Genomic DNA, 14,751 nt, shown 5'->3' on the forward strand with positions numbered 1-14,751 from the left:
GTTAATCCTTGTCCAAAAGAACTTACAGCCTTAAAGGCAAGACAGGTGAATGAAAGAAACAACTAGAAGTGATGACTAGGGTAACAAAAATGTCAGTATGCTTTAGTACAGACTAGTTAGGTGCACACTTCTTATCCAATCGGGAGTGATCACAACGTAGTATTTGCTTAACTTTTGGTTTCGTTCCTGTATGTATTCTTGACAAAGGAAATATACTTATGAAACTCCCAAGACTTGGACTTGTGTATCAAGGGCTTCTGAATTTGGCCCTGTACATTTAACCTTCTAAAACACACAATGACGTTCTCAAGCAATGCTGTTCAGTTACTATGTATATGAACTATCTAGTTCTACAGAAGGTTGTTGATCTACTTTGTATGCAAAGCTAGAATGGCTGGTCAGTTTGCTGAAGGAGAATTTGTCAAGACGACAGTTGTAAGTCTCTGATTACCAGACTTCTACATAACCTCTTCTTTTTTATGTTAGAATATCTCTGCATGGACCTCTAAAAGCATTCAAGGTGCAGCTCAGATGTGTTTGCGATGTGTAAGAACAGAAGCCAAGTGATGTGCAGAATTTTTGGGGGGATTTCCACCAAAAAGAATGCCTTTTTCAATCACACTCCTTAAGTGTTTTCCTTTGTTAGACCTTTACAGCTGAGATAGAACAGGTCCCTAGTGAGATGGAACATGTAGCAACCATGTGCTCAAGGAGGTGGAGATAAGCAATAGGAGGTCCCTATCCATCAGTATTCTAATTGTGGAATGTGTTCGGCACACTTATGGCAAACCAGTTTTTTTTTTCTTTCCAGCCAGCAGTCGAATTGTGTAGCTATTGATTTCCTGTCAAACTGTCAGTTAGAGCAGCTGAGATAATGGCAAATTAACAGTCATTCACCAACATCAGTGCTGGGCTTTTAAACAAGAACACATCACATAGGGACTTGAGGCAATCATTACCGTGGTGCTTTGGTTTAAACGATTTGTAGTAGCCAGTGATTATGATGATGACTTTTGATCATCTCTGAATTTGCCCCTGGTGTTCATCCCATCAGCCTGTATTATGTATTAATGTAGTTTTTGTTTGCAATGAATATATACAGGTACATACTGGTCACAGAGAATTAACTAATGAAAGGAAAAGAGGGGGGAATGACATGTCGAAAGCATCTTGGCAACAGTGAGTAGTGTGAATTGAAAGAGACATCCATTACAATTGCAATTCACACAAAGCTGTCAATGGCAAAGACATTCTAATCCCCTCTCTCCTTGTCATTATTTTTCTTATTGTGAAAGAGGAAAAGATCCTCAGCTGATATAAATTGCGGTAACTACAGTGAAGTCAGTTTATACCAGTTGAGAATCTAACGCCCTTAGTCTTTCCTATCGTTACATTTTCACTCAGTACCGTGGGTGAAATCCTGGCTCTACTGAAGTCAGTAGCAAAACTCACATTGACTTTAGTGGGGACAGGATTTCACCCAATGTTTTTGCTAAAAATTGGTTCTCTAAAATGAGATTATGGGCCTCCATTTTTATCCTCTCAGGGATTCTAGGTCAGTCCCCCCAGCCCCTATAGTTTACAGTCGGGATAATTTTCTAACCGATGACAGAAAACTCAAGATGAGATTAGAAAATCAGTCCACGTTCTTTCTGCATATCTTGCATGATCACCAGTAATAGATTATGGAACCTAACAATTGTGCTGTTGATGCAGAGTGGAATCCAGCTCATATGCCCACAGCTGTATAGGATCTAAAGGGATTGGAAGGAAAGATGGTTTGTGCCAGTAAAGTGACTCAGACCCACAGGAATGACCTATATTGACTAAGAAGGTGCCATATTTATACAGTTACCTTTCTAGCTATCGCTGCAGATTAAACACTTACTAGAAAAACATTTTAAAAGTCCATACCTCCTGTGCATGCTGTTATGATCTGTGTGATTTGTCTCCTTGAACTGGCTACGTTCTATCACTAGCTACACCAATAATGTTCGCTATCACTTTTCTTCCTGACATCTTAGTATTTTTGGCAGTGTCTCTGAGTAGTTGTTATAGTATCACATCCCTGCCCAATTAACCCCATTGCGCGAGGTGCTATACAAACACATAGTTTGAGACTGTCCCTGCCCCAAAGAGCTGAGAGTCTAAATAGACAAGACAGACAAAGGGGGAGGTAAAGAAAGGAAATCCCCATTTTACAGAGGGGGAACGGATAGAGAGAGATCCAGTGATTTCCCAAGGTCACATGGGAAGTCTACAGCAGAGCTAGGAATAAACTCAACTCTGCTGATCCCAGTGTCTTAAGCAGAAGACCATCTGTCCTCATGCATAAAGGAGAATGTAAACCAGAACGGAGCGGTGTAGATTTATTTTGGTTGTGCCTATGTCTCCACTCTGAAAGGCTATTATTGATGCGAGGTAGTCCTTACTCCCCTAAGTGGTCTGACTGAACTTGCTAGATTTGACCCTCATTGGCTAAATGGCTTGAAAAATGTGTACAAACAAATATGTTAATGAACTGCTGTTTTTTCCTGGCCACTAAAAGAGTGAGCTGCATAGTGCAGTGTGATTAATATGGAGGAACTTTTCTGAGACAGAGGCCAAAATTTTCAAGCTGGTTGTCTGAAGTTAGGCAACTAAATAAAAGTGGGCTGATTTTCAAAGGTGCGGAGTATCTCCACTTCTTATTGACTTCAGTAGGATTTGTGGGTACTCAGAACTACTCAAAATCAGGGACATTTTTTAAGGTGTCTAATTTTGGATTCTGAGACTAATTTTAGACAACTGAGTTTGAAATTTTTGGCCTGAGATTTTACTGGCTAAAGGTGACAGCAGTTTGCTGCTGACTGCCTACTGTTTTCACTGAATATTCACAGTGTTTCAGTCTCTCTGCTGCAGCAAGGGCTTCTTAGTTTAGTCAGATTTCAGAACTATTCATTCTACCAATAAAACTCAGTCACCAGTGGAACTCTAAGGCAATGGTTGAGGGCCATAATACAGGTAACTTTTATTGATCTGCTGAAGGCCTTTGATTCAGTCAGCCATAAATTTCTCCTCCAAAACTCAAGGATAGTACTTCCACAATGGTTTTGAAGTAACCTAAGAAATCATAACCTGCTTTCCAAAAGCAAAGTGAGCTCTGATCCAAGGACGTTACAAATGGGGGAACCTCAGAGATTTGATCTGGGGCATCCATTAGTTTCTATTTTTGTTTGTAATAATCCAGCATATTGTTTTCACTTCTGTATAGATGTGTGCTGCTGATCCAGTTTTGTATTACAGTGCACTTTCCTTGTTGCAAGTTATCAGCAGTATTCAGTTAGATTATGCTGGAAGATGGGTCTGCTCCAGTGAACTGATTTTAAATTAATTCAGAACCCAAACCATGATGTTTTGGTTCACCTCCCAGATGGCAAAAGTGGCCTGCCTCATCAGTGATTAAGCAAGTGGCTGATGAGCTAGTTTAAGCATCTTGGAATCTGGCTCACCCTTCCCTTCCAGCAAGCATTATGTTGTCTCCAAGGTTGGGACCATCATAAAGTGAAAAGAGTTAGTTTGCCAGAAAATAGATTGGCCAGCAGTATCTATTACTCATCTTGGACTATGGGGCATTGATTGTAGTGTTCACAGTGGTGCTACTGACAGAGGCTACAGGTATTATATTATTCTGAAATGTGATTGTTTCAAGTAATCAGTTTAGTTACTGATGCACAACTGCAGTTCCCTCCCGGTTAGTGTATATAATTTATAATTCTGCTGCCAGAATGCTATGTGCTTATGCAGTTACACACTTCCCTGCACTCTGATGGGTTCTGGCTCTCTGATTTTCATGACTATACGAACTCAGCCAGTGTGCATATTCCTGTTCCTTAATGGTTGACAGTCATTAGCCAATCAGATCACAGGGACTTGCATAATTATTGTATAGCTAATGAGAAATACTGTTGTGTGAATATGCAGATCTCTGTACTCTGGCTTCTATAACACTTCTGTTTTGTTTAGCTCCTTAACTCCAGAGAGTTATCAAACTGTTTGAGAGTAAAAAGATGCTGACTCAGCATCAGCTGAAGCAGAAAACTCCAAAATGGAGACAAAAAAGAAATGAGAAAAAACCAAAAGCACAGACAAGCAGTGTTCAACTGCGGAAAATAAATGTAAAAGACCATTTCTCTCCTTCCTCCCATCTCACTGCTCATTCATCTTACCAGAAGGGAAAAACACTAGGGATCGTCTCAGATGAACTCACAGTTTGACTACATGGCTTGGTTACACCAATGAATTCAATGTTGATACAGTGCAAACAGATTGCAGTTATTCTGGGGAGGAAAGCCTTTCTGACCTGAAAGGATAGGAGAGGTGGAAAAGGGGATAGGTGGGAGAGAAATTAATTAAAAATAAATTCAGGTTTAAGATAGGGATGATATTGTATTTTAAATCTCAGGTTGAGATAGTGGGTTTTCAGAGACGGTTACTTCTCCGTGTAGACCTCTGAATAGCAGTCAGATGTTTAAACACTTCTGACTGAAATTCAGTTCCCAAACTTGGCCAGTGTTGAATTAGTGACCTAGGTCTTGTTCCAAAGCACATTGGGAATCTTTTCACTGACGTCACTGCTCCTTGGATTGGCCTGTTAGAAACTAATTGCCGGCTAACCAGGCTGGTTGAAAATTTTCTGTCACTTGCCGAAATTTTCCACCAAAACTGTTTTTTTGAAATGTTATCTGCTTCTGTGGAAAAATGTGTATTTTTTGGTGCCCTTTCCTTCCCCCCCTCCCATCCTCACCGCCAAAATCTGAAATATTTCAGTTTTTGGCCAGAATTTTTTGATATTCAAATTTCCACTGAAAATGGAAAAAAAAATCTCAATTTTTTTTACTAGTTCTATCAACTAACTCAAGTTAGCTAATGCATTTGTATTGCTACCCAAAAATTCACAAATATTTGTTATAGGACATAGACGTTGTTGTGTTTTGAAACTAATGTTTGTGGTATGTTTCAACTGGCATGTAGAAAATGTTTGCCAATTAACTGGTTAGCCATTTATTAACTAAAGTTATGGTATAGACAAATCATTAGAAATTAAGAGCTCTTCCACGTGCCATTACCAATTCTCTGATCAGTCACCAGGTAGGAAGCTTTAAAAGTGGGAGAAACATGCAGCTGAGAGTTCAGGAGTTGGAGGTGGTTATTTTCTAGCCCTTCTAAGCAAAATGTTTGTTCAAACAGTTCAAATACTACGGAGATTTTTTTTTAAATGATTTTAAATTTCAGTTGATTTCTGTTCCATAGGCTAAGCCAGGGGTACTCATTTTTTTTTTTTTGTCAAGGTCCAAACTTCTTGGTCAAGGTATAGTCAAGGTCCAGACTCCAGAGACAATAATAATAAAAAACCATAATGATAACAAGTAAATAAAAAGATTCAGTAGCATCTGGTGGCCTGGATTTGGCCTGTGGTCAGCCTATTGACTATCCCTGGTCTAACCTGTCTCTTGAAACTCATAAATTTCTAGCTCATCTCAACTGAGCAAATATTATGTCTTGATTAGGTGATTAGGTCTATTAGATATGTTTAGCATTCAATGAAGATATAAGTAGATATGATTTTTCCATGGTTTTCATTTTATCACATGAGCTTTCCCTTTGATTACCTGAGTGCTCCAAATCTTCATTAACTAAATAGGATGCAGAAGATTGTCATTAGTTTGGAATATAAATCCTGCTGACACATGTAAATGCTTTTCACTTGACTAATTGAAATTTCCAGTATTCGCAAATCCCTGGAAAGCATTAGAATTTTATCATTTATACATGGAGTATGATTTTAGACAATGTTTTTTGAGTATATTATTCTACAGTGATAATTGTTCCCATTTGGCCGGTAAAGAAATTTGACCTGGTATGAGTAGGAATAAAGATGATTATTTAAACACTTGCAAAAAGTTTCTAGTGCATTTTGTGAAAGGCCCTGGTGGTCAGAATCAAGACAAAACACAGTCTCTGAGACACATTAAACCTCCCTTGCTTTGTGGAGTTGCTGTATCCTGCCACTACAAATTATTTCACAAGAGAATTTTGTGCTCTGTAATAGGCCCCTGGTTCATGTCCCATCATGCTCCAATGCACAAGAAGTTGTTGGCATTGGTATAATGTTAAGAAGCACAGCAGGCATAGAGCGAAGACGTGGGAAATGATGACCAGACTTTCAACCCTCCTTGACTTTCAGGGAGGTTTATCATTCATCAAAACTTCTTGGCCCTTCCTCGGTCTGATGGTATATCTGTCTGAAGACTTGGATATGAGCTGCAACTACTCCTAACATCAATAGCACTCATTGTAGGGCTTCCTTTTTAAATTCAGAATTCCTTAAACTTTATAACTTGGTTGCAGACTAACCCAAAGGGTGAAAATAACCCTGTGCAGAGAGCCAGCACATGGTCTAGGCACCTTCAGACTCATTACCAGGCTTAAATATGACTTTAAAATTTCTACAGTTCTGCATATAAAATGATTTGTATGCACAAATACTGCAGTCTGTATCCACAGACAGTCACTGATTTGTAGTTTATATCTAACTGCTTTTTAACATTTTTTTTATCTGGGAATTACAGGATGGTGTTTGCTGTCAAAAAGAGCGAATTCTTTTGGGGTTTGAAAGTGTTTTGGTTCCCTAGATATGCTCTTTAATTTATTATGTGAGTGTTAGGGACTCTGGTGAGAGGAAGGCTTTCTAGGTGATTAAGGCCGTGGACTGGGAATCAATAGATCTGTGTTTAGTTCCCAGCTCAATCACAGACTGCCTGTGTGACCTTGAGCAAGTCACTTAATTGTTCTGTGCCTCAATTCCCCACCTTCTGTTTGTATGTTTTATCAATTTCTCCTACCCTTTGTCTGTCTTCTCTAGAAAATGTTGCTCTTCAGGGAAGGGATTGTTTCTTACTGTGTGTATATTTGCTCAGTGCATAGCACAATGGGGCACAATTGTTGATTGAGTCCTTTAGATGTTAATATTAAACAAATAATAAGTGATTAGTGAAATATGCAATTAGGGGTTTTAAGTGCCTCAGGACAATAATAAGCTTGGGCTTCTCATCAGCTCTGTTTTTTATTGTGTCCATCAAAAACTGCTTCGTATATAGGTCAGCAAAAGAGAGCTAGAGGGTATGTTTCCCACTACACTTCTCCCTCGAAAAGCATTTTGGGTCTGCATGCACCAGACAGGGGAGTAAGAATCCTAGGGTAAATTCTTCATCTAGATCTCGGCACATCAAGGCAAATGGTGCTGCCACACAAGATTAAGTCATCCTAAATCTTTAGAGATTCTGCTAGAAGTTAAACTTCTACATTCTGAGAAGAAGAAGGGAATAGATTGCTGATTATATTTTTGAACAGCTCTGTGTTTTAATAAAATTACCTCCATAAAATCTGAGTATTCCTGTGTTCTCTGCCAGCGTGAATGACATCACAGTGACATACACAAAGGGAATGGAAACATGAGCTTATCTTTGTTTGATACTTGTGATGTCACGTGTGCTGGTAGAGAAATCTGGGAGTCTAACGCTCTAATTTCTTTGGATGGGAAGAGGAAGTGATATTTTTAAGTACAATGAGAATTCCATTTTTAGGCAATGGCCTCCATGCTTTCTACCCTATTTGGACTTTTACTAAAAAGAACTTGGGGGATTTTTAACAAGCTTCCCTCTCAGAAGGTCACTGTCCCCTTTCAGAGAGTCTGGATTCAGCCTCTGACCTGTGACTACTTTACATCCCAGAGCATAAGGATCATACGACAATGGTACAGCTGACTGACAGACAGGCCTGCTATGAGAGAGAAGGTCAACCTGGGTTCAGTCCCATGCTCCCTTGTCACGATGTGGCCCTCAAGCTCTGCGGGTTAAATTAGTCCCAGATGGGATTGAATCCAGAATCCCCCATGAAAAGGGCAAGCTGATGCTGTTATCCTTCCCCTGAATGAAGGTTATGAATGTTGGAGTTATGAATGAATATGTGCATGATTAAATGTACTGCTCAGAGAAAGTCAGCGAAGTCTCTTAACAATAAGCCAACTGTAGATGGGGGCAAAACATGAAAGTAATAAATGTAGGAGAACCACACTAACTACAAGACTGGCACCAAACCCACTGGTTCTGAACTCTGAGCCATGGATTACTCCTGAGGCAGAGTCCTTATGACTATTTATTGACTGTTGGTATTTTACACTTAAGTACTGTAATTTTAGGGCCTGATTCTGCCATCCTTGCTCATGTTGAATAGTGCCTGACCCCGAGACTAGCCCTATTGAAATCAGTGAGACTATTTGCATTGAAAGGTACTATTGTACATGCGTAAAGGGGACAGAATCTGGCCCTTAATGAGCATTGGGAGGTACATCAATGGGAAGACTAGATTCTCAGCCAGGGGTATGTGTACCCCTAGGGGTACGCAGAGGTTTTCTGGGGGGTACATCAACTTATCTAGATATTTGCCCGGTTTTACAACAGGCTACATAAAAAGCACTAGCGAAGTCAGTACAAACTAAAATTTCATACAGACAATGACTTGTTTATACTGCTCTATATACTATACATTGAAATGTGAGTACAATATTTATATTCCACTTGATTTATTTTATAATTATAGGGTAAAAATGAGAAAGTAAAGCAATTTTCAGTAATAGCGTGCTGTGATACTTTTGTATTTTATGTCTGATTTTGTAAGCAAGTAGTTAAGTGAGGTGAAACTTGGAGGTATGCAAGACAAATCCGCCTCCTGCAAGGGGTACAGAAGTCTGGAAAGGTTGAGAGTCACTGGAGTAGACTCTAAGTGTTAGCAGTCAGCACAGTAGAGGGGAGAGCTCTGTGTTTGCCATGCAGTGAATATGACACTTAACTGTTTAGTCAGGGTTAATGGATTTTTCACACTCTGTTTTTCAGACCACAACTTTCAGCACCTTGGCCAATGAGAAGTCCTTATCTGACCGCAAACGGGTAAGTTAACCTTTCAGCTTTACAGCTCCTCCTTAGAATGCTACAGGGCTTCTGAGCTCCAGAGGTCTAGCAAGAGACGCTGCTGTCTTCCTGAGAGCAGGCAGCTGCTATAATTAAATAATACATTACACAGCAGTGGAAACGTGACAGGCTGTGGTTCAAACAAAGGTAAACTCCCTTTCATTTTGTCTTTAGTGTGTGTGGAAAGGCACTTTCCAAATTTCTCATTGTGTCACAGCTTCTGTTTTAGAGGATTAGAAAAAATTTGGAGGTCTCTGTGCAATTCGATATTTGCTCTCATTTAGGTTTTTGGTACGTTGATCTGGAATGTATTATTTTAAAAGCACAATGGCAAAATGTTGATTTTGGAGGCGGGATAGGGGACACAAATCAAACTTTTTGCATCAAAATCTGCTTGCGATTCACCACGGTCATTTTTTAAGCACTCTGCCTGCTTAGCTAAAAAGTTCCTGGTACATTAATTAGCATTTATTGGAAGAAGATCCAGTAACAATAAGATATGTCTACACTGCATCTGGGAGTGAGCCTCCCAGCCCAGGTCTACAGACTCATGTTAGCAGGGTTTGTGCTAACACGCTATAAGTAACAGTGTGTAGATATTGCTTTGATGTTCCAGGCCTGAGAGCCCAAGCTCCAGCCAGAGCTGCAGCGTCTGCATAACTATGGTTAGCATGCTAGCTTGAGCCCCTCAAACACAAAGCTGTAGGCCTGGGCTGGGAGGCTTGTTTCCAGATGCAATGTAGCCATACCCCATATAGTTTCTGAACACCCATACTGTCCAACAGCTTCTTGGGCTGTAGAGTCCTATGATCTCTTTAGTCCACCATTTGATCTAAAGTTTAACTAGCTGTTAACTAGCCACTCTCAACAACTTGAACATATTTTAGATATCTACTGATAAGGAAAAGCAGGTGTGGAACCAGCTCACCCATTTGTAATATCTGCCTGCTTCTTCTTAAGGCTTAGTAAAAACTCTGCCTTGCTGATGTTCCGTCACTCCTGGTATTCCGGGAAAAATTGGCAGCAAGGAATACTTCTCACAGTAGCAAATCTTGTTAATACCATTACTGAAATTTTCATTTGACTTATGTAGATTCAAATGAAGTGTTAATAATGGATATAAGCTGTTCCTCAAGGCCTTTCTGGATACCCGTCTCTTCACTTGACTGTCCAGTTTGTATGTGTGCCATCTGTTTGAAAGACTCTAGTTTATAATCCTCAGCCATATAAAAAGATCTGTCATCGTAAGGAAAAAGGGGGATTTTAGTGAAATGTTGAATTCCTCGTTTTATCCAATCTTCAGGTTCAGCACAGGCAGCAGGAGTAGCACAGGCTTCTCATACTGCCCTGCCAACATGCCCCAGTATTGACCTAGAGAGACCAGTTGTAATTATGAGAGGATAGTTCAGGATCTAGGCCAGTTCCCCGGCTGGTGTAAATCCATGTGGCTCCATTGACATCCGTGGATCTATACCGGACCTCTATGCCTATTCAATTGTTGCTCTTCTCTCTGTGATGACTGTCTGCTGTGGTGTCCTGGGCAAATGCTAGTATGAGTAATTATATTCTAAATTATCCCCACACTTCCAGTGTGCTACAGAATTCCTCAACTAATCAGATCTCCCTGTCTGGCTTCTGTTGCATTTCCTGGTGACAGAGCACCCTATTAAGTGGATTTCAAAGACAAGGTACAGTAATAACAGCCAGAGGAATCAATAAGTGAGGAGGCCATATTAACTTAGTTGATGGGTATTTTTGTTGTTTCAAGGAACATTTGCATTTTTCTACTTTATTATAAAACATAAAGACACAGCAAAAGTGCTATTTATAAATTCCCATTATGATTTGTTCTACACTCATCCGTCTTACTGTCTCAGCCATTCACTGTTGTTGAGGAAAACAAATTGCATGGGATGGAACCATCCTAAATAAGGCCCTGATTCAGCAAAACACTGAATGTGCTTAAGGTCCACTGAGGTCAATGAAGCTTAAGGACATGCTGGAAGTTAAGCATTTGCTTCAGTCTTTGCCTCAGTAATGATGAATGTAAGCAGATGCTTCAAGTTGAACGCTTGCTTTATCACGCTGCTGAATCAGGGTCAAATCCCATCCCCGTTAATCAGAATTATTATTTAGTAACTGGAAATTTGTTCACTGTGCCAAAATGTATAGATTTTATTTAAATATAGTAAAACAGCTCACTCAATCAGCCCTCCACTCAGAGATTATATGAGAGAAAATCCAGACCTCCGACAGTATCTTCCCAGTGCCAGACAACATCTGTACAGTATTTGTCAGTTGATATTCTGTGTGACAGAGTGGTGCTAATATTACCTATTACAATTTTATTACAATGTACTCGATGATAGAGTAAAGAGAAATAATGTATTCTGGTCTAGGCTACCCAGCAGTTTGATGAAGTCAGGTGATCTGAACAGTGCTGTTTATGAAATGTTTTCCTAGAATTTCCATAAAATATTAATGGCTATTTTATGTATTTGATCTAAACCTTTGCTTTGGCTCTCCCCTGTCTAGCAGGTATGTCAAGGACATACATGTTTGCACAAGAGCGTGCCACATCCCCTGTTAGCCTGTTGAATGTATTGTTCATTTTAGATTTACATGGAGGATGTTTCACTCACAAAGACGGGGTTACCTTCATTCAGGAAAAGAGATGATTGGAAATGCACAGTATAATGGGACAATGGAAGCATCAGCTGTTTCATCATTTCCTGAGGAGTACTGCTTTTCTGATTAAACATATCCCCAAACAATGACGTGAATGGCTGGGTATTTACTTAACATTTTACAGGAGTGTTTGATATTTGACAGGAGGTATCGTACAAGTGTTAATTCTGAATTCCAAGAGGATATGTTTCAGCAATAGCCTCTAGAAATATCTGTCTAGTTGCAGATGATATATAGGTTTAAATTGCAGTCTTGCAAAGCAGGTCAGGGAGGCTATTTTCACTTAGTGGAATACAGGCAGTCTTGTGAAACTACTCCACTAAGTCGTTTGGTGACCGATCATGGGGCAGGTGTTTCTGGGAATCTGCTGAAAAGATAAGTTCTGAAGTGGAGTGTCTCTGTGTTCCTCCCTCCCCACCCTGCTCCCTCAGTTCCCTTCTCCACTGCTTCAGCTGGTAGTGAGTTGTGGTCATTGATGATGGTGAAGAGTAAGACATAATGGCTTCATTTTCCCCTTCCACTCTTATTTCTTGCAACCAAGTTCCCTGTTACTTCATGCCAACTTGGACTCTCTGTACTGATGATTCTAGGCAACAAGGTGTAGGAACACTTCAAGCTTGCAATGTCTATATAATTATTTCTGTTTGTATTGCGGTAGTGCCTGTGAACCCTGCTCATGGCTGAGAACCCTGTTGTGCTAGGTACTGTACACTCACAGAACCAAAAGAGAGTCCCTGAAATACTGCCTTGTGTCCACACACAACAGATGTCCCATGCACTTTCACAGCACTGGTCTTACCAGTTGGTTGTAATATAGTGAGTAGATCTGGCTGGAAAATAGTAAATCTTTTTGTGAAACATTTCTAAAGAAATTAAATATGATAACTTGAAAAAAGTTCACAGAAAATTTTCCGTTTTTCAACCAAAAAAATGAAAATTAAACATTTTCAATCAAGTTAACAAAGAAATAGGTGAAGTGGTGTCTAATTCAGATAGTGTTTTAGGGCTGATGACAGATTTACAGACCTGATAATTGAGAGAAGTACTGTAAATCTATCTATATATATCTCAAGTGATTATATGTAGAGTTGGCTGACACTTTTTGGACAAATTTTTTTTTCCACTGAAAAATTCAGGCAATGGAGACATTTCATGAATTCATGCTGAAATGACCCCTCCCCCCCAGTTTGGCCAGTGAACTGAAAAATCACTTATTCACACAGCTCTGCCTATATGGCCCGGCCCACATTACCATTGCATCTGAGTGCCTCACAGTCTTTAATGTATTTATCTTTACAACACCTCTGTGAGATAGGGAAATGTTACTATCCCCATTTTACAGATGGGGAAATGAGGACAAACTAAGGCCCAGATCCACAAAGGTATTTGAAATTATTGAAGCCTGAATAAGTTTCAACCCAATTTTGCAGTCTAAAGAGCATTAGAACTTTTGGGTGCCTCTCTGAACCCTGCCTCTAAGTTATCAGACATCTGCCCACGTGGGTGCCACTTTTCAAGACATGCGTGCAACATCCCCTGGACAAATGATCTTATAACCCTTGAAAATGTAACTGATGCAGTACTGCAACCCCAAACGTTCAGTCTGCTCCCCCAAAATGAGAGTGACTTTAAAAGTAATCAGATTTTTAAAAGCAAAAGATTCTAGGGCCTTTTTATTTGTCTTCTGGTTTGTCAGCCCTTACCATGTGTACCAATCACATTTTCGAGCTTTTCTCTACAACCACGAGGCCTAGAAATTTCTTTAGTCTTAAATAAAAGCAGAGATTCTCACATAATCGCTTGTCTTTAGCATCTTAAATCAAATCATCAAATATTACAAGACTGTTGAAAAAGTCATAGGAGTTGGCAACACTGCAAGTACATGCTGATCACTAAGGTTGAAAGCTTGTCAATGAATTTTTTTCCAGAAAAAATCATAGACCTGATGACCATCCAGGGCTGGGTTTTGTAAGAACCATGACCAAAGATCCCTTAATTTTTGGGGAAGACCCAAAGTCTGTTCACAGCTGTAAGGGACAGTGCTATCCAAGCCACCTCTGGTGGCAGCGGGACTGCTGCTGCAAGCTCCCTCCCTACTGGCTGCCTGCAGCTGAGTCAACTTCTTGACCAAGCAACTACTGTGACTTCTGGCCATAAGGAGAGGCCACATGGTCTAATGGACTAAGCAATGGGGACCTGAGTCTCCATCTTCACATGGATCTGGTGCTTTGTGTGTGAGGGCTGGCTCAGGGAAAGAGGGCTATTCATGGAAGGGAGGGTGCCAACTTTATATGTCAAGTATCAGAGGGGTAGCCGTGTTAGTCTGAATCTGTAAAAAGCAACAGAGGGTCCTGTGGCACCTTTGAGACTAACAGAAGTATTGGGAGCATAAGCTTTCGTGGGTAAGAACCTCACTTCTTCACTATCACTTTATATGTGATAGGCCTGAAGATGATCTCTAAATATGCGCTGTCGGTGTCACCAGCATAGCTGTCCAGTGGCTCCTTGGGTTGACCAATCTGCTGAGCTTTTCAAAACCAGGAGTGAACACTGTGCTCTGTAAAACTGACAGGGATAGGCCCCAAATCAGGGACATGCTTGCCTGTCTGGGACACGTGGATACCCTACTTATGTATAAACCTCCGAGATTGTGGTAGTCATTCACATTAATGCGGAGTGGGATGTCACCACGGCATACCCATTAGTTGTTCTGTTTTGGGTAAGTGAGGCAGGAGTCATTCCTTGTCTTTGGGAGAGGCTTGGTGGCAAAATGTTCCAAAAACCTAACAAAAGACATCAAGGGCTGACCCAGTATGGCCAACTCTCACAATTTTATTGTGGGTCTCATGATATTTTATGTTTTTCTTAAAGCCATAACTCCTGGAGTCATGTGATTAGGTGAGAATCCCAGCTTTCATTTTTTTTTTAAATGCCAGATTTTAGCCCTCATGGCTGCAGAGAAAAGCTTAAAAACTGACCCAAATTCACTCTAAAGGCTCAGAAACAAGGTGAATAAAACAAACCCGATACATGTTGTTTTTTTAATCTTGTGGGT

At 40.2% G+C, this 14,751-nt stretch overlaps 1 protein-coding gene across 1 annotated transcript in view; it reads left to right on the top strand.

The window, feature by feature from the left end:
* The window catches only part of RASGEF1B (RasGEF domain family member 1B), a 455,348-nt gene that overhangs the window by 206,573 nt on the left and 234,024 nt on the right, over positions 1-14,751 (top strand). Inside the window, exon 4 of the mRNA XM_054030192.1 lies at positions 8,934-8,987. Within this exon, the coding sequence (XP_053886167.1) occupies positions 8,934-8,987 (54 nt within the window). The remainder of the gene's footprint in view (positions 1-8,933; positions 8,988-14,751) is intronic.

Source organism: Malaclemys terrapin, chromosome 5 (genome assembly GCF_027887155.1).
Source record: "Malaclemys terrapin pileata isolate rMalTer1 chromosome 5, rMalTer1.hap1, whole genome shotgun sequence".
NCBI lineage: Eukaryota > Metazoa > Chordata > Testudines > Emydidae > Malaclemys > Malaclemys terrapin.